Genomic DNA, 18,529 nt, shown 5'->3' with positions numbered 1-18,529 from the left:
ACTGAAACTAGGGTGACCAGACAGCAAGTGTGAAAAATTGGGACGGGGTAGGCGGGTTATAGGAGCCTGTATAAGAAAAAGCCCCAAATATCGGGACTGTCCCTATAAAATTGGGACATCTGGTCACCCTAACTGAAACAGTCTGGGCAGCACCAATGCTGCTTGTGGCCTTCCCAATTTAGAAATCAAAGGGACACTTTCAAAAAACCTGGCTTAACAGGCTACTCCACCGTATTCCTGGTATTGGGAAGCAACCTCTTTGTCTGCGAAGGAATTTACCGTAGAGATGGCGGCTTCTCTTGTTATCTCTTTGGTCCAGTTTAAGTCCTCAGAAGTCATAAAAGAGCTGGTCCTCAGGTTTATTCTTTCCATGGGGAGAACGCGCCCTTGCGTCTGAAGAGAAGAAAACAAGAGCCATGCGCAACCGTTGTTCACACACATAGTGCAGACATCAGGAAACGCTGCTGAAGGCCCCTCTGCCCTTCTAGTATGAGTACTTCATGTGATCTCACTTCATGTAGTGCAACATACCACTGCCAAATACATCAACATGGGAAGTAAAGGAGACTTTCTTCCTACTGGTCTTCCAATGAAGACTACGTAAATAGCGTCAATTGAACTGCGTATTGTGAGATGATGTCTAAGCTGTGTCTTAACACTGAAGAAGAATTTTTTTAGCTTGTTTTAAAATTTTTTTTTAAACAGTCAAGAGTATAGCCATGGGGAAGAAAAATCCAGACTATTAATATCAAAGCTTGATTAACAGAGTTAAGGTTGAAACTAATTGCATAGAAATCAGGAAAGCCAGAGTTAAAGGTTTTTCGTTTTGTTTTTACACTCTGGCCCTTGTGTGTAAGCATTCTGAGGGGATCTCTCGTTCCACCATCACTTAAACGCACTGTGTGTTACTAAAGAAAGGGGACAGTAAGAGGTGCAGTTTGGTTTTCAGCTATATGCAAAGTTGATGGAGAACAGGATCCAGTAAAAGTCAATGAATTGACAAAGCACTTGAGTATCACGTATGGAATAATCCAGCACTAGCAGGGAGTGACACCTACAAGGGTCTTTTCCATCTCTGTCTAGGAGTCAATGGGAGGACATAGAACGTGCTGGGTTTTTAATTCACTGACAAGAGAGTCATCACTTTAGATAAGCTATTACCAACAGGAGAGTGGGTTTATGTGTGTGTTGGGGGGAGAGGGGGGTGTGGGGAGAAAACCTGGATTTGTGCTAGAAATGGCCCACCTTGATTATCATACACATTGTAAGGAGAGTGATCACTTTACATAAGCTATTACCAGCAGGAGAGTGGGGTGAGGGCAGAGAAAACCTTTTGTAGTGATAAACACCCATTTTTTCATGGTTTGCGTGTATAAAAACGTCTTCTGTACTTTCCACAGTATGCATCCGATGAAGTGAGCTGTAGCTCACGAAAGCTTATGCTCAAATAAATTGGTTAGTCTCTAAGGTTCCACAAGTCCTCCTTTTCCCTTTTGACATTCTATAGTTAGCTAATTGGCAGATTTCCAGTGGTTGCACCAGGAAGCCAGACAATTGTTTGTTTTGGGCATAGGAGATGGCAGTGTGGTGACCAAATGCCATATTGTCCTCTTGGCAGTGTGGTACACGTGTACAAGAGGATATGCCACATCCCCACCATTCAAAACCTGCTTCTGGTCTTGTTCTCTATGGAGTTCACACATGCTCTTACTAAGTCACTATTACAGATGGATAAGATCTGCAGGGTTTGCACTGAAGAGGAAGAAAGATATTACATAGTCTTACAGCATTAGGATGCAGGAACTAACCACTTCCCTTAAAGAATCCCAACGGGTGACAATACTCTGCATTTCAATAGTACCTCTCAGAGTGCTTATAAAAGCATGGTATCAAACACATTAAACCCCCTCACCCTTATGAAGTATTATCACCATTTTATAGATGGGAAAACTGAGACAGCAAGGTTAAGTGACTCATCCCAGGCCATAGCAAGCCAGTGGCAGAATCTGTAATAGAATGGAAGAGCCCTGTTATCCAGTCCCTTGCTCCAAGCACTAGACAATACTCATGTACGATGGGAAATACCTTATACACGTCCTTGTCCAAACATAGTCCCCACCGTGACATTTCCTTGCTGGCAGCTTCATTCTCCTCAATCCTGTGCAGGAGATTACTCAGGGATGCGTGGTGCTGCTTGGGACTCAGATTAATCTGATGGGTTAGGTCCTAGAGAGGATGGGTGAGGGGACAAAAGAAGTCACCTTGGAGAATGTCCCTACCCTGAGGTGGAAGCGTCTCGATACCGGGCCTCGTGCAGGCAACCATTTTCAGGGTGAGGTCACATTATTCCGCTGGCACAAGGGAACCCAGCTGCAGGTCCATAAGCCATCAAACACGCAGCAGCGCGCTGTAGAAGCACGGACAAGGCGGACAGGGGTATAACAAAGCTGTGTGCTTATGAATAAGTCACACGCTACGAGGATCAGAGTGTGGCAAAGTGCAAGTTTTGGTCCAGTTGTTCCCAGGTAACCCCTTACAGCAAAGGTGGAAGGACAGTGATACTGAATCCCATTTATCTGGAGCCACGTTACACTTCATCTGGAGGATTTGCTTAGATGTTTATAATAGCGTTACCAAGCACCTAGGTGCCTTACGTTTATAGGCAATTATTAGACATTGCAAGCTCCTCTGACTTCCATCCCACGTTCTCGCTCTTGTACAGCTCAACCCCCGCCCCCCAAGTCTTCTAGCGAACCCATACCCACTCCCCAGCTCCATAACAACTCCCATCTCCCCCGTTGAAATAAACCCATAATCCTGCAAAGGCCTGACCAAACACTGAGCCCTAAGATCTCTAAATTTGGGCTACGGCAGAACACTAGAGGGAGACTAGGTTTGAAAAGACCAAGCCAATGGCTGTGCAGAGTTTAATCTTCAGAACTGCCCATGCAGACAACCCAGTGCACTGTATCTCCTATGACAGGAAAGAGAGCAGGGTGGATAGAAATCAATATGAATGTTATTACATTAGAGGTGCTTAGAGTAATTAGATCCAGTACAAATTGGCTTCTAGACCCACTTTGATAAACCACCAACTGGGTGCTAGTTTGCAAGTCTTGGGAGAGGGAGAAGAGGACATAAGCAACGAGAAATGTCTGCTTGTGGCGGCTGACGACCTGCCCTGCTGCAGCAAAGCTCCAACCTTCATGGCTCTGAAGTCCTTCTTCATCTTCTCAGGGATCCCGGTCATGTAGGAGAGCTCTGGCAGCAGCAGAATCTCACCCCTCTGAAGCTGAAGGGAAAGGGGAGCCAGTACACATTAACATACACATACTGCCTAGTTGGTTGCTCCCAGCCATATCGTGCACAAGAAAAATACTACCAGCCCTGGCTACTGCTGGGGTAAGCAAAAAAGGGGGAGCTGGTACTGCCGGAAAAAGAGAGAGAGAATGGAATCAAGTGTCTCCCAGGTTTAGTTCCCAGGAACCGTAAGGGACTATTTCTGCCACTGCTGATATCCCAGTTGCCTTCGATGGGGCTCAGAAGACTGCATGTGGAGCAGAGTTTGGACATACTCTGCCTGCCCTCATTGGTTCCTTCCCAACTAACAGCAGGTCAGTGAACACTCTGAGGCTTAGGACTTTGTAGAGCCGCAAAACAATTCACTTCCAACTATAATAAGGGCATACATCAAGCAGAACCAACCCTTGACACCAGAAGAGTTAAAAGAAGCCACAGAACAATTGCAGAAGGAGACCTGGATGGCTGAGAGGACTGGTAATGAGATATAATTTTCAGTACAGTGAGTGAAGCTGCCTTATCAAATAACTGTTTGTGTGGTTTGATGGGAGGACTTGGGTGGGGTAGTCTTTGCCTAAGGGGCCACCACATTCAGCACTAACTTGCCTCAGCAGAGAGGTCAAAGACTGAATAGGACACGGGATTGAACTCCTCTGACTCCTAGAAGTGGTCCCCTCTATGGCAGGATTGTGGCACATGGGCATGAAAGGGAGGCCACTGCCTGTGAGTAGACCCCTTCATAATCCAAGGCTGCCAGCCTATCACTGGGAATCTGGGGCTGAAATTCCACTACTAGGACTTTCCGGCTGCAAAAACAACTCACCTTCCCTTGGGAAGTCTGCCTTTCATTGGGTCTGTGAATCAGCAGCGGCTGGTCCAGCTCCCTGACTGTTATACCATAATTTTTGCTGGAAAAGGAGTTGGGGAACAATTTTAAAGAAGCACTTTCTTGATACCAGAACAACAAGCTCAGCTCCCAGACTGCAGAAGAGGCTCTGTCATAACAGAGCTAGAGATGAAAACTGAAGGGTCAGACTACATCTTCATTAAAAGTTAAAGTAAGGCGACGCTCCAGAATGGCACACAAACTGGGGCTTGCTGTTCAATGTTGCCTACCAATCAGATTCTTTCTTCCCACAACACCACCCTCCGTTGTGGCAAATACAGAAGCGTCTACCTGTAATAGTCTATGAAGGTGATCTCCTTCCCATCAGACATGGTGAAACTGTCCTTCGGAGTCTTGTTCCAGTCAATGTCATCAACACGGTAAGTGTGATTATTATAGCGGGTAATGACGATATTGCCAATTAGCTGCTTGGTGCACTCATCCTGAAAGTTCTCTGCGCTCTGCTGGTAGATTGCATGCCTTTGTGGAGAAGGATGGGTAAAAGCTCTCAGATTTCAACCACCTCCTTATACAAGGAAGAACCACTACAATAATATTCTCTAGGCCATGGATGATTTGCCCTAACAAGACAGCGTGGGGGAAGCTTGCACTACCTGTGCTGTTTAACTGCTCTGTAATGAAACAGAAGATGCACAGTAACAGTGCTTAAACTCCCAACTCAATTGCACTTGACTGAAACTAACCTTGTGAGAGGTTCAGAGGACAATGCTAGGTGATCATCTCACTCCCCCTTTCAGAGAACTACTCCCAAAGGCATACTTACTGAAACAGCAGTTCTTTGCATGCACCACCATTGTTTTCTGAGACCACTAGATGTTTAATTCTGATTTCTCTTCTCTTACTCACATTACATCCAGGACAGAATCATTCCGGATAACCTTGTGGGAGACATCTGCCAACAGGAAGAGACCTCCATCCGTCCTCCGGATACTGGCTGAGTAACCTGGCCATATCTGCAACCTTTGGAAAAACAGATTGCATGCAAATCAGCATGCTCATCCAAAAAAGTCATAGGGAACTTCGGCATATGAACTAAGAGCTGTTCTACCGATGTACAGTGAACACAAGGCAAGCATGGCACAGGGAATACATTTAACCTAGCCAGCAGCTAGAATTTCAGCTAAAATCTCTGAACTGCATACAAAAAAATAAGCAGGTTTTTTCAGGTAACAATGACTAGATAGGAACCTCAGCATTCAGAAAACATATGTGACAAAGGCCTTGCTGTAAAGGTCTGAGTTTCTAGACCTGAGGTGCTCAAATACAATGGTGATAAGCCTACCAATACAATAATAACGCAAGTGTGGAGCCTGGTTAGGTTTGTTTGGAAGGACTGAACCTGGGACTTCAGGATCCAAAAGCATAAGCTCAGAGGCAGTAGCAGACTCAAACCTCTGTAAGTGGTTTAGCCACTAGTCAGGGACAGGACAGATACTGTTATCCTGGGTTACTCACACTGAATGAGGATGGAGATTAATGAAGGATTTTTCATGACATGACCGCCGTGGGACGTGCCTTTTGCTCACAAGAAGCCATGAAGGTGGGAAACAGAATGTGAGCCAACCACCACCCTATCCACTTTGTTTGTTGTCTTCCTTTTGCCTGGACAGACTGTAAACTTACGGGCACGGACTATATCTGCCTCTAAACCTGTACAACATCCAGAACACCATCACAATAGGGCCCCAGTCCAGACTGACGCCTCTGTGTACTACCGCAGTGCGAACAATAATCTGTGAATGGTTCAGGAGCTAGTAGCTGAGAGATCCCCTCATTTTGTCCAGTCCCATATGTTCTCCTGGGACATTTCCAAAGTCAGTTCCTGGAGTTCCCCTCCCCCCAGGTCAGTTGGGAGGGTGTTCTCAATCAATAGTCCTCACCTACAGAACCCATTTCTGCCAGCAGCCCTTGACCTCTGCAAATCAGGCCTTTAGAATGTTTAACATTTGCACACATCCTGCAGCTTGTTAGACTAACTTACTGAAGGGACAGGCTCTTCTCACTCTTATTCACTCTAAGCATTGAAAGGTGCATGGGTACCATGGCAATAGGAGACAAATAACAGTACTAACCTATACTGCTGCAGCATTGTAGGACTGGTGGGATCGTAGAAATTTCTCCCAACAAGTTTCATATCTAAAATCCTCATCACCCTAGAATAGAAAACTAGGATAATTACAGGATTCTGGGGATGGGGATAGATAAATGTAGCCAATAAAACTGCACTGCATAGCTTTTACCCTTAGGAAGACACCATAGAACAGTCATTAAGGGTCTCATCCTGTGAGGTGCTTAGTATCCTCAACACACAATGGAGTCAATATGAATGGAGAAAACTCCATTTTGCAGGATTGGGCTCCTATGTGCATTAAAAAGAAAAAAGTAATGGACCGTCTGCCAAGGAAAAGGCATATGTATGCGCCCTTTTGCTTTGAGGCAAGACACCTGAAGCAGGTTTTGGCTTGGTTTTTAAATTTTTTCTCCTTGCCTATTCTTTTACCTTCATATATTAGGAATGTCACCTCCCCTGTTTTTGTTGAAGGACTAAAGAACTGGAGAGGGAGCCTTCTAAGACCTCAGTTGAGGGCATGGAGGAAAGGGGTGTTGCTGAATCTTTCAAAACAATTCTTTTCTCCCACAAGTTTGTCAGTGTTCGAGTTAAATTGGTGTAAACAACAACAAAAACATTTAAAACAGAGAATAAAAATCAAGTCTCTCTTGCTCTCCATTGCTCAGGTTCTGGTCTCTTGGTTCCTGGAGTATCATAATCCTATGAGTTCTCTAGTTAACCACAGAATTTTCCAGTAAGGACATTGCAGACAAGGCCTGAGTTTCCAATATAAAAAGTTTTCTGGGAAAAAAAAACAAACAAAAAATCCTCCAGGCCTTTATCAGAAAGCAAGCAAATGTTTCTTCCCAATAACGCCCCAAAACACATTGCCCCTCCCTTTGCAGGTCCCCTTTTAGAATACCTTATGTATGAAGAAACTAACCTTTTAAGTTATTGTATTCATTTGGTTAACCATTATCAGATTAATCTGTACATTTGTGTTTCTACCTCCACCTGAGATTACTCAAACTGAAATAATTTCAAAATCTAATCAACATTTCACCAACAAACTACTGTTCACTTTTGCATCTCTCTCAACCAGGGCAATGAAAACAGATTAGCTGGCTTCACTTTCAGATTCTCATGCACTAGCCCAATGGGGCAATGTCTGTGTTACAAACACACTGGAGGGGAAAGGTTTAAAATTTTAAATCCAAAACAATGGCTTAATTGACATTTTTTGTAAGCATTCATGAGAGCATTTTAGTCATTAGGCTTTACAGCTTTCCTGCCCCCTGCCTCCAAAAAAAAAATTTCTTAAATTAACATAAATTACCAATGCCCATTTTACTCATTTTAAGGAGATTGGAAAACTCAAAGAAAATTGGAGAATACAAATAGAACCTCCTGAAAAACAAAAAACAAACAAACCAACCATGTGCAACTTCAACATGGAAGAAAAAAATAAAGTAATTGGACAAAAACAGATTCATTCAGTTTCTCTGAAGAACCAAAATATGGTTCCTGGTGCTTCTCTCCCATCACTCATCCCCTGTGTGCAAGGAAATAAAATGGTTGTCCCTGGGTTTAACAGTTAATTTCTCCAGCCCTCCATTGGTTTTGATCTTGCATCCAGTGAAGTCAGTGACATAACTTTCATTCATGACCATAGCGCAGGATTAGGATTAGAGAAATCTTGCCAAATAAAGAACTGAGTGTTCCTTAAAACAAAGCAAAAAAAGGAGAAGAGCAAAAGAAAAAAAAAATTGCTCACAGGTTCAATCTGCCTAAATGAACTATAAACACCATGCCAAGGAAATGGGACTCTAGTGAGTGAAACAGCACAATACAAAAAAAATAGATGTTCTAAGACAAGACAAACAAGACTCTCCTTGATTGTTTGAGACAGGACTGAAACTTCTGATGTCCCAGACTACACATACAAAGTATTGTTTGAATCCTTGCAAGAGATTCTGGCATTCATAATCAGAAGGCAAGGCAGATGGTTAGTCTGAGATCAGTGCTTAAATAGCTGATGAGGTCACTGAACGTGGTTCAGAATAAGCAGATAGATTTTAGATTAGGATGCAGGTGTCTGCAAAAATTACCCTGTAGTAATAGGGTGTTGGTATATGGGTAGTAGGTTCCTTCCTCAGTTCCTTATCTAGCTTTGGAAGATTCAAACTTCTTCTCCTTATGTTTTTTGAAGAACTCCCTCTCCCTTTATACTCCACACCACAATCCCCCCTACACCCCCCTACCACCACCACCTCGCTTTTCTCAGGCATCAACCTTCAGACCAGGAATGAAGCACTGTACAGCCTGAGGCAAACATCATCCCTTCAGTCTGTCAGATGTGCAACCGTTTAGAAGCTTGAGCGAATCCCAAAAGCAAGAGACTGAATAAAGGCAACCCAAGTCTCCAGTAAAGCATAGCCATTACACGCCTGGGATGTCCTGTCAAATGGCTGGTAGCCTTGCATTTAAGTCAATGGTTAAGCATCATGCCAAGTCACCAGCCTCAACTTTTCCCTTACCTCCTGAAGACCACATTGTAAAACGGAATGCACAGGTCCGAGCTGGGCTCTAGGATTTTGGTCATCTGAAGCTTTATGGTGATGTCAGCTCCATCTGTCTTTCTCTGACATATCAGATCAACAGTCTAGTACAGAGACGAAGACATCTTAGCAGCAGCAAGAAGTGAAATTACTCAGACCATTAACTAGAAAACCCCTTTGGAGCCACCTTGTAGCTGAGATTTTGCTACAGCAGGTCCTTCCTGCTATCCAAATGGATTAATCTCTGCATCACCAAGGAGCATCCAGTGTCTTCCAAGCAAGAGTGGCTCCATGCAAGATAATCCTCACTAGGAGGGGAAACTTTTTTGGGGAGATGCAAGTATCTGGTCTCGGCACATCGCTCCACCTGAAGTGCTGTTGGCAAAATCACTGCTCCCTTCTCCTGCTTCCAGCTCCTGAGATAGATGAAGATGCTGAACCAGATATTTGTTCTGACCCAGTAGACTCGTAGCGATATGTTTTGTGATACAGTCTTGAAACTTCCAAGACTTAGTTATATTGGCAAATCTCTGTGCGCGCTGCCTGCTGGTGAATGACAGTTTTGTGCTCCTGAAAGATAAGTACTGCAGACAGGTGCTGTGCAAAATTCCCAGATGTAACCGCTGAAGTACACCAATTTGGACATGTAAATTCCTTGTCTATTCTAGTCCTGGGTCCCCCAAACTGCCAATTGTGCAGCAATTCTGCTAAGTGGAGACAGAATGGTACCAAAGCCATGATCCCTTGCCACACACTCCAGGCTCTCTTCTTTATCTCTACTTGTTAGAGAGGCAAATTATTCCCTTTTCTAGTTCCTGAAGTGTATGGGGAATGCGTGCTTTTCTTTACTTGTGAGAGTGGGGGAAAGCCATTTAAAACATCTGAAATCACCAGCTGTTTCTGTGCTCACAAGAATTTTACACATATCCCATGGATTATGGAAATCTAATCCAGGCTCTAAGAATTACTGGTTTAGGATATGCCAGTCACAGGATAAAAAACCTTCAGTTTTTACTGATAAGTTTCACTTTCACTTTTTTAAAAAGCCAGGTACTCAAATGATACACTCTGGCACCCTACAATAGCTCAAACCATGTGGCACCAGGCAAGAGTCAGCCTGTGTGTTTTCTGCACCAGTATCATGTCTTACTTGAGGCAACTTGATAGGCAGGTAGAGGATAGAGCCATCAAATGCCGTAACGTCTCCTGTCACCGATCTATGCTCCTTCATCATCCCAAACCGCATACTCTTGCATTCCACATTAGGACTGCAGGTCAGGGAGTTAAGGAGAAGGTGGGGAGAAGAGGAGAGAGAATGTTTTATAGGGTCTGCAATATCCTTTTACTTGGAAAATATGAGTATGCATTCAAATTCTAGTTAACGCTATTGTGTCCACTACAGGCTCTCAGAGAGCTTTAGTATGACACCTTACAACTCTGTCACAGCCATAACTCAAACCCGAGCCAATAAAACCGCAACAGAGGAAAACAAATCAGTGCAATATGCAGATGAATATCAACACACAAGAAGAAAGCAGGGGTTCAAATCAACTCTATTGCAACTGACACAGCCACAATCCTTACCCTGTGCTAGGGCAACTTATTGCAACGAAGACCTAAAACATCACCTAACGTTTGTGACTGTTGCCCCATCTAGTGGCTATTCCAGAGTAATTATTAATGCTCGTGGTACAGTATTAATGCCTTATGCCAAGAGAACGGATTTGTATTGTGTTACATCTCCAGGATAGTTGTGACCACCAGAAGGATTCTGGAAGAATTGTTACCATAACATTCCTCTAATTAAATCCAGATACTCAAAGGATAGGATGTTCCCCAACGCTTAATTTCAGGAATTGTGAAATCAATTTAAATTAAGGATATTTTCCCTGGGCACTCTGTCATCCAAATCTCCATGGGAATCACTTGAAAATCATTCAGAGGGGCAAGTTCACAGAAGTCATATGAGTTCCACTGCTAATTTCACTAGCTTCTATACCTCTACAAACCTTACTATAATTGAGATAGATGTTCAAGTGTGCAAGGTGTCGCTACCTGAAAGTCACATGGTACTGGTAAACGGCTTCATTTTTGCAGTGTATTTTAATCAGGTTCAATCCCAAGGGGAACGGAGTTCCTTTAGATCCTTGCTTCACTACCGGTTCTCTGTAAAGATATGAAGGGAAGGAAGACAAAGGCATATAATAATTTTGTCTAGATTAATGCAAAGAGGCAGCACAGGATGCCAGCACTGGCTGAGGATCTGAGAAAAAAAAAAATCTGAATGCGTCAACACCACCCCTAGACCTCTTCTGTACTGTGCACCTGTGCAACAATTAGTATGTGCTGAGAACATCTCATTAATACTTTCCACATGTGCATCTCAAAGCACTTTGCAAACATTCTTCAACTCCCAACACCCACTGAAAGGCAGGAAATATGGTATCCATTTTTCAGATGCGTAAACTATGAAAAAAGAAGAGGTTAAGTGACCTACCAAAGTTTGTTCAGTGACTGAGTGTTCTTATCACAATGCCTGTTTAAAAAAATATTAGTTTTAAGAGAGACAAGTTGTAGCAATATCCTATCCCAGTAGAGTTGGCTCAGCTTTGCAATACTGTAGATTCACATTGTGTGAAGTCTGTTTAGAATCTGGATTGTTTGGTCTGGAAGGGTCTTCCTGAAGGTCACTTGTATTGTTCCCAACCCTTCCCCCGCAGCATGATCCATGTTACTAGTCCTAAACTAAGTCAGGTAGCCAGGTGCCCAGTCTATCTTAGAATATATTCAAAAATGGCTCCCCCTGCTCTACAATTAGCAAGTTAGAGTGTAAGACAGCAGCTACCAGTGGGAAGCAGCTGCACAAAGCTACACACGCCGCCACTGTCAGCATTTTTCATGAGCCAGTTTCAGAGAAAGGTTACCTAGATATTGTAAAAACAACGAGGAGTACTTGTGGCACCTTAGAGACTAACAATTTTATTTGGGCACCAGCTTTCGTGGGCTAAAACCCACTTCATCAGATGCATGGAGTGGAAAATACAGTAGGAATATAATCTCACACACACACACAGAGTACATGAAAAGATGAGAGTCTGCAGCAATGAGTCCACCAGGCGCCAAGCCACATCACTGAACAGAGGATTTTCCTTAGGGGTTTCTACAGCATAAATGGCTACAGCATCTATGTACCTACTAGTTGATCTAAGAGACGTTTAGAAATAAGTGTGCAACTCACCACATCCATCTCTCACTTACTTTCTCTCCATCTGTTCAACAAGGATGGGAAGAGGACTTTCTGGCTGGGATGCAAACCTGAGGGGTGACAGCAGTGGCTGCAAGAGCTGAGGCTGAAGCACACCTGTGTGCAGGGAAGTCAAGTCTGTAGGAACTTTGCACAACACCCTGCCGAGTGACACAGCCATTCTTCCAAGAGGGACAGGTGGAGCTTCCATTTGCCCACGGCCAAGAATTCTGAATCCATATTCAAGAAAGAAAAGTAAAAATGTTAACCCTTCCCCAACTTTAAGTTTGCACCCCCATTATACATTACATAACCTGCATTCACATCAGTCAAATAATGTTTAAAACAGGTTTTGGTCTGTCTTTATTCCGCTCCTCTGGTTTTGAGGCTGAAGCTTATTTAAGCCTAAGACCAAGATCCAAGCCTGACAAGACTCAGACTGCGGCCAAACTTGACACACCTGTGCATCTTTAGCCAGAGGGCATTTCTTCTTTCTGCAGATTTGTCCTTCACCAAATGGTACAGCTATGACTTCTTGCACCCAGAGGGCTCCTTGGTATCCCTGTTCCAGAGCCCAAACCCTACAAAAGTAGCACGCCAGTGATACCTGACTCTTGCCCAGGGAGTTTTAGGAGAGACATGGATATTGTAGATGGAAGAGAGCTGTTAACGTTCCATCTCAGCCTTCCCCACAAGCCAGTACAAGACAATTCCCTATGGTACATTCTTCTTATTTATCATTTGTATTACAGTAGTGCTTAAGTGCATGAGGCGCCATTGTGCTATGCCTGTAGTAAAGATACAGTCCATTCTCCCAAAACTCTATCCAGTCTAGTTTTAAGTAAGTTCTTCACCCACTTTCTTTGAAATGTGATTGAAAACAGAGGTTTGTTTGTTTGCTCTTAGCACAACCCATAATCTCCATTTTGCTCCTCCGCATGGATTGTATATTTGATTTTTCATCAGTACAATTGCTTCCTATATCTACCCTAGTTCACCTTGGGACAGAACAGCAGCCCAGACCCTTTACAAAGAGCGTGAGGAAGTTTACTAGCAGGCATGCTTGCAGTGCAGGAGCCACACACATCTTGACAATCTGTCTCATGGCACTCTACCTCAATCCTCTTTCTACACACACTCTACAGCAGAATGACACAGAAAACTAGAATGAAGCTCTTTCATCAGCCAGCCCAACCAATACCAACTGCTGCATACAATCCTCCAGACTGGCAATGTTGAATGCAATTACTGTACTGATCTCCCTGAGAGACGAAGATCATCCCTCTGAGTTGTGTTAATACTAATAAACCTCATTTCTAGAGCATTTTCATCCCCCAGTTGACCTACAAGCATTAATTGGTTTATCACTGAAATGCAGCCACCTCTGGCATGCAGGCCTGCAATCAAACACCACAAGAGAGGGAACTCTGGCCAAGGACATCAAAGGACTTTTCAACTCACACAAAAAACCACTGCACCATGTTTACCACCCATATAGAGCAGATGGACCTTGTTTTCAATCTCATTCAAAAGACCTGCACATAGCAAATGGCAGCACACTCAACCAACCTGCCTTGGCAGAATAAAAGATTCAATCAGCCCTGCTGCATTTCAAGCCTGTGCTGCTGAGGAGCACTAGTAGATCAAGCCTGCTGTTTAGTCTAGTAAGCCATCTCCAATGTCTGTTACATACACTGCACATGTGCAGTGTACAAGCCTAGTTCACTGGTATATGAAAGCTATTGCTGACTAAGTAGCACATACACAGTTCTTTCTGAACCAAGAGTTCAGCTCAAGCAAATATTTTACTCACCTGCCAGGAAAAAGCGGCATCCTCTCCCCTTTGCTGTACCCAGCTGGCATGACATTTGGTGATGGAAAGGTGGGCTGCACTGGCATGACTGCTTTAGGGTTGGCCTCCATACCACCCATGCCCTTGCCCAAGATGCCTCGACCTGAATGAAGGGATAGATTCAAAACATGCCTGAAGAAACCTCCCAAGATATGAAAGAGGTTTCTTTCCCCGTTTAAATACTACACCACACAACAGCCTTTGCTGGAAGAGAACAGAAACTTATACAAGGCTGGGATAACTTACCCAAAGGCTGAACTGCCCGTCCCAAGGCAGGTCTCGGGATGGTCTCAAAACCAAGTCCTTGGAACATGGAAGGCAGAGTCATGACAGATGCCAGAGGCTCCTGCAGAAAGCCAAAGGATAAAGCTTTAAAGAATGGACAGAGAAGCCTCATTAAGACCTAAAGGAACAATCTCAATGGATTAGCTGTACTTCCAAGGTACATATCATGCAAGAAACTCTCTCTTAGGTACTGAAGCATAACTACAAAGTAAGGAAAACCTCTCTCGGGAAATCTTAAGGGAGCAGCTTATTTGACAGCAGTGTTTGCATGCAACCCAAGCAGACCAAAAGCAGAGTTTTCTTAGCTTTTCCCCAAAAAATATCCACTTGCTGCAGCTGTAAGGTCTCCCTGCAGAGGTTTGTAGGCTACAGACCTCCAGTTACACACTCACAACTGCGAAGCAGCAATTAATTCTAAAGCTAAACCTTTTTAATTTAAAATTATTACAAAAGCAGTTGAATTACCGGTGACGTTCTTATCCTATAATAAAGTCATAAGTTTTTGTTCCACACCTTAACAGGTAGCATTCTAGGAAGTTGGCTGTAGGTTCAACAGAGCCCCTACAAAAAAGTAAACGAGGAAACATGTCCAGGCCTCTTAAGAGCAACAGAACGAATGCTCAGACATGGTCCATGCTGCAAAGAGCATATTCAGTTTATTCCACTAGTCAACATCATCAGACACAGTGATAAGAACTGCTATTCAGTTGCACTTGTTTAGGTTAATGTCAACATACTATCCTTAGCTAGAACAAACACATTCACTGCTATTATTTTCTAAGCAATTAGAATGCTATCACGGATCCGTAGACACCTAAGCAGAGACAGTCTGCCCTGGAGAGCTCAGTGTCTAGAAATACAGTTGTCATAGCAAGTCTCTGATTTAGTTACTTAGACGTTGTTATATTAAGAATTAAAAAGATCAAAAGTCAGATTTTGCTACACTTCTTAAAGACTACCTTGATGGGAAGAAGCTATAATTTTGAAGGGAGAAGTGAGTAAAATGAGTGAGCTCATTTATATAGCTCTCTTTAAGGCAGTGGTTCTCAACTGTGGTCCATGGCTTGTTCAGGGAAAGCCCCGGCGCACTGGTTTATTTACCTACCGCATCCGCAGGTTAGGCCGATAGCGGCTCCCACTGGCCGCGGTTTGCTGTGCCCAGCCAATGGGGGCTGTGGGAAGCAGCGCGGGCCGAGGGATGTGCTGGCTGCCCTTCCTGCAGCCCCCATTGGCCTGGAGCGGTGAACCGCAGCCGGCAATCAGCTGAACCTGCGGAAGCGGCAGGAAAACAAACTGGCCCGGCGCTCCAGGGGCTTTCCCTGAACAAGTGGTGGACCACAGTTGAGAGCCACTGCTTTAAGGAATGAAGCAAAACTTGCTTCTTCCAATCCTGTCCAAGAGGTCTCATTGCAAATAAGACATTTTAGATTAGTGTTGAAATGACCCACAGCAATTAAATGAAATTAAATATTTGATAGGGGAGGGAACTTTGAGAGGCAAGGCAGCAAGATCTAATCAATTTAAAATAAGTTAAAGATAGTTCCACACCTTGCACCAGCCCAAGCCCCCCATACACTTATTACAACTTTTGTAATTTTAAAAATTGGTTTTCCTCCCGCTTGTTGCGGCGAGAATAACTCACAACCACAGTAAGAGAAACTGACTATCTATACAGAGGAAAGGGAAACTGACCCTTTGCAAAGTGCTGGCCAACACAGAGTAAACAAATTAAGACTATGTCTACATTGGAGCTGGAAGGTGTATTTTCCAGCTCAAGCAGACATCACCTGTGCTAGCTCTGATCAAGCTAGCATGCTAAAAATAGAAGCATAGCTGGATCAGCATGAGGGACTAGCCACCCAAGTACATAACGAGGATCTCGGGTGGGGCTGTACTCGGGGCAGGGCTAACCAGTAGTATGCCAGCTGGATTAGAGCTAGGGAAAGTTTGTCTATTCAAGCTGGAAATGACACTTTCTAACAAACATATCCCAAGAGAGATAAATATCTCCTTCCATCTAACCGGTCAGTTATGGGAATGGCAGTCACTCCCCGGCTCAGCCAGTCTGTGCATCACCCAGCACAATGGGGCCGTGACTGGGACTTCTAGGCAGTACTGCAATACAAATACAGAAGTGAATAGGCAAGATGCTCCCTAGCGAGACATACGACTTCGACAGCGATGGGGCCCCACTGGAACGTTTACCTGCTGTACCAGGCCTGCTGGCTGCCGTGGCTCCTCCGGCACCCTCTGCATCCTGCTGGCAGGTGGGACGGATGCTGCCCTGCCACGGACCAGATGCTCAGGCTGAGGCAGCTGCAGCTGAGGCCCAGGCATGCGGGCCCCACAGGGCTTGCGAAAGGGGGCAGCGCCCTGGAAAGGGGGCCTCCAGGGATCCATGGCGAGGCTGCCCGAGAGAAAACACGTGTGGCACGGAGGCAGGCACGAGGGGGTGGGTGGGGTCACCAACAGGCCAGGGACCTGGGTGCAGCCCCCTGCCTAGCATCCAGGGTGGCAGCTCGGGGGCGACCCCCCTCCAGGGCCAACCTCCAGGTACAGTGCCCATTGCTGTAACGCCAGTGCCCCCCTGCCCGGGTCCAACCCGCCGCCCCACCGGGGGGGTCCAACCCGCCGCCTCCCCCACCCCTCCGGGGGTCCAACCCGCCGCCCCCCTGGGGGGTCCAACCCGCCGCCTCCCCCGCCCCTCCGGGGCTCCAACCCGCCGCCCCCCCCGGGGGGCTCCAACCCGCCGCCCCTCCGGGGGTCCAACCCGCCGCCCCCCTGGGGGGTCCAACCCGCCGCCTCCCCCGCCCCTCCGGGGCTCCAACCCGCCGCCCCCCCCGGGGGGCTCCAACCCGCCGCCCCCCCCGGGGGGCTCCAACCCGCCGCCTCCCCCGCCCCTCCGGGGGTCCAACCCGCCGCCCCCCCGGGGGGGCCCAACCCGCCGCCTCCCCCGCCCCTCCGGGGGGTCCAACCCGCCGCCCCCCCGGGGGGGCCCAACCCGCCGCCTCCCCCGCCCCTCCGGGGGGTCCAACCCGCCGCCCCCCCCGGGGGGGTCCAACCCGCCGCCTCCCCCGCCCCTCCGGGGGGTCCAACCCGCCGCCCCCCCCCGGGGGGGTCCAACCTGTCCCAGGCTCCCCCTCTCGAGGAGGAGGCGGGGGGGGGGATCTCGGCCCTTTCCGGGACCCAGGGGCCCGCTGCCCCCTTTCCCAGCCTCGCCCGGCGTCCTGCCCCCGGCGCTAGGGGCTGCCCTCACCGGGCCGGGCGCGATCCTCCCCTTTCGCGCGCTCACGGCCAAGCCTCAGCGCCTCGCCCTGTCGCCCGGCTCCACGGCTGCCCTCCATTGGGCCACGCCGCCGTCTGTCACTCAGCTCCACCCTCCCATTGGAGACTATCCCCCCCGGGGCCCGCCCATGTCACAGACCTTGCCTGGGAGCTACCAAACTTGAGGGGAAGGGGGGGGGAGAGCAAAGGCAGCGCAGGGGATATAGCAGTATCACCCCCACATAGTGAATGGTGAAGCCCATGCGCTGTTCATCCCCACGTGGCATTCTGTGTTTATCCTGGGAGAGAGGCGCCTCTAATTGTTAAATTTCAATGAAAAACAACCAAATTTAGAATGTAATGCAAGTAGCTACCTCCTTTTCCTGCGGATAGAGTGGGGCAAAGGAGAGACGATAAAAGCCGCCCCCCCCCAAAAAAAAATGGAAATAAAAATTTGGCTTTTCCAGTCTTGGTTTTTAAATTAAAAAAAAATTACAATTCTACAAACATGTCATTTAAAAAGGCCCCTTTTCATTGAAAAGATTGAAAAATTGCAACTATCCCAAGATTTCGGTGTGCTATAAAACATTAATCAATTAAACCTCACAACCCCTTTGCGTGCTAGTCATTATTACCAAATGAGGAAATTGAGGCAGAGTGAAGCAACTTGCCCAGGGTGATCTATTTACTTAGCTAGTAAACTATTTGGGTCAGGGACCTTGTTTTTGTTCAGTGTTTATACAGAGCCTAGGCAGTGGTTCTTAGACTTTTGTACTGGTGACCTCTTTCACACAGCAAGCCTCTGAGTGCAGCGCCCCCCCCCCATAAATTAAAAACACTTTTATATATTTAGCACTATTATAAATGAAGTGAGGTTTGGGGTAGAGGCTGACAGCTCATGTCATGACCCCCAGTTTGAGAACTCCTAACACAATGGAGTTCTGGTCCATGGCAGGGGCTCTTAGGCTAGGTGATACTGCAGAGCCAGAAGGGAAATCAGCAGTCCTCAGAGTTTGGTCACACCAGCTTAGTAGAGGGAGCGGGAAGGGCTACAGGCATTTCTCAGCCA

General features: G+C 46.2%; 1 protein-coding gene across 1 annotated transcript in view; it reads right to left on the bottom strand.

The window, feature by feature from the left end:
• The window catches only part of PIWIL2 (piwi like RNA-mediated gene silencing 2), a 35,192-nt gene extending 18,400 nt beyond the window's left edge, over window positions 1-16,792 (bottom strand). The window contains 15 exon segments of the mRNA XM_073325008.1: window positions 280-393; window positions 2,086-2,226; window positions 3,203-3,292; window positions 4,124-4,208; window positions 4,478-4,666; window positions 5,054-5,167; window positions 6,280-6,360; window positions 8,795-8,919; window positions 9,966-10,083; window positions 10,871-10,981; window positions 12,074-12,289; window positions 13,873-14,014; window positions 14,158-14,257; window positions 16,402-16,654; window positions 16,656-16,792. Of these exon segments, the coding sequence (XP_073181109.1) occupies window positions 280-393; window positions 2,086-2,226; window positions 3,203-3,292; window positions 4,124-4,208; window positions 4,478-4,666; window positions 5,054-5,167; window positions 6,280-6,360; window positions 8,795-8,919; window positions 9,966-10,083; window positions 10,871-10,981; window positions 12,074-12,289; window positions 13,873-14,014; window positions 14,158-14,257; window positions 16,402-16,654; window positions 16,656-16,762 (1,986 nt within the window). The 5' untranslated portion in view covers window positions 16,763-16,792.
• Between the last annotated feature and the right edge of the window lie 1,737 nt (window positions 16,793-18,529).

The sequence above is a fragment of the Lepidochelys kempii genome, chromosome 26 (assembly GCF_965140265.1).
Source record: "Lepidochelys kempii isolate rLepKem1 chromosome 26, rLepKem1.hap2, whole genome shotgun sequence".
Taxonomy (NCBI): domain Eukaryota; kingdom Metazoa; phylum Chordata; order Testudines; family Cheloniidae; genus Lepidochelys; species Lepidochelys kempii.
This window is presented reverse-complemented; position numbering and strand designations above follow the sequence as displayed.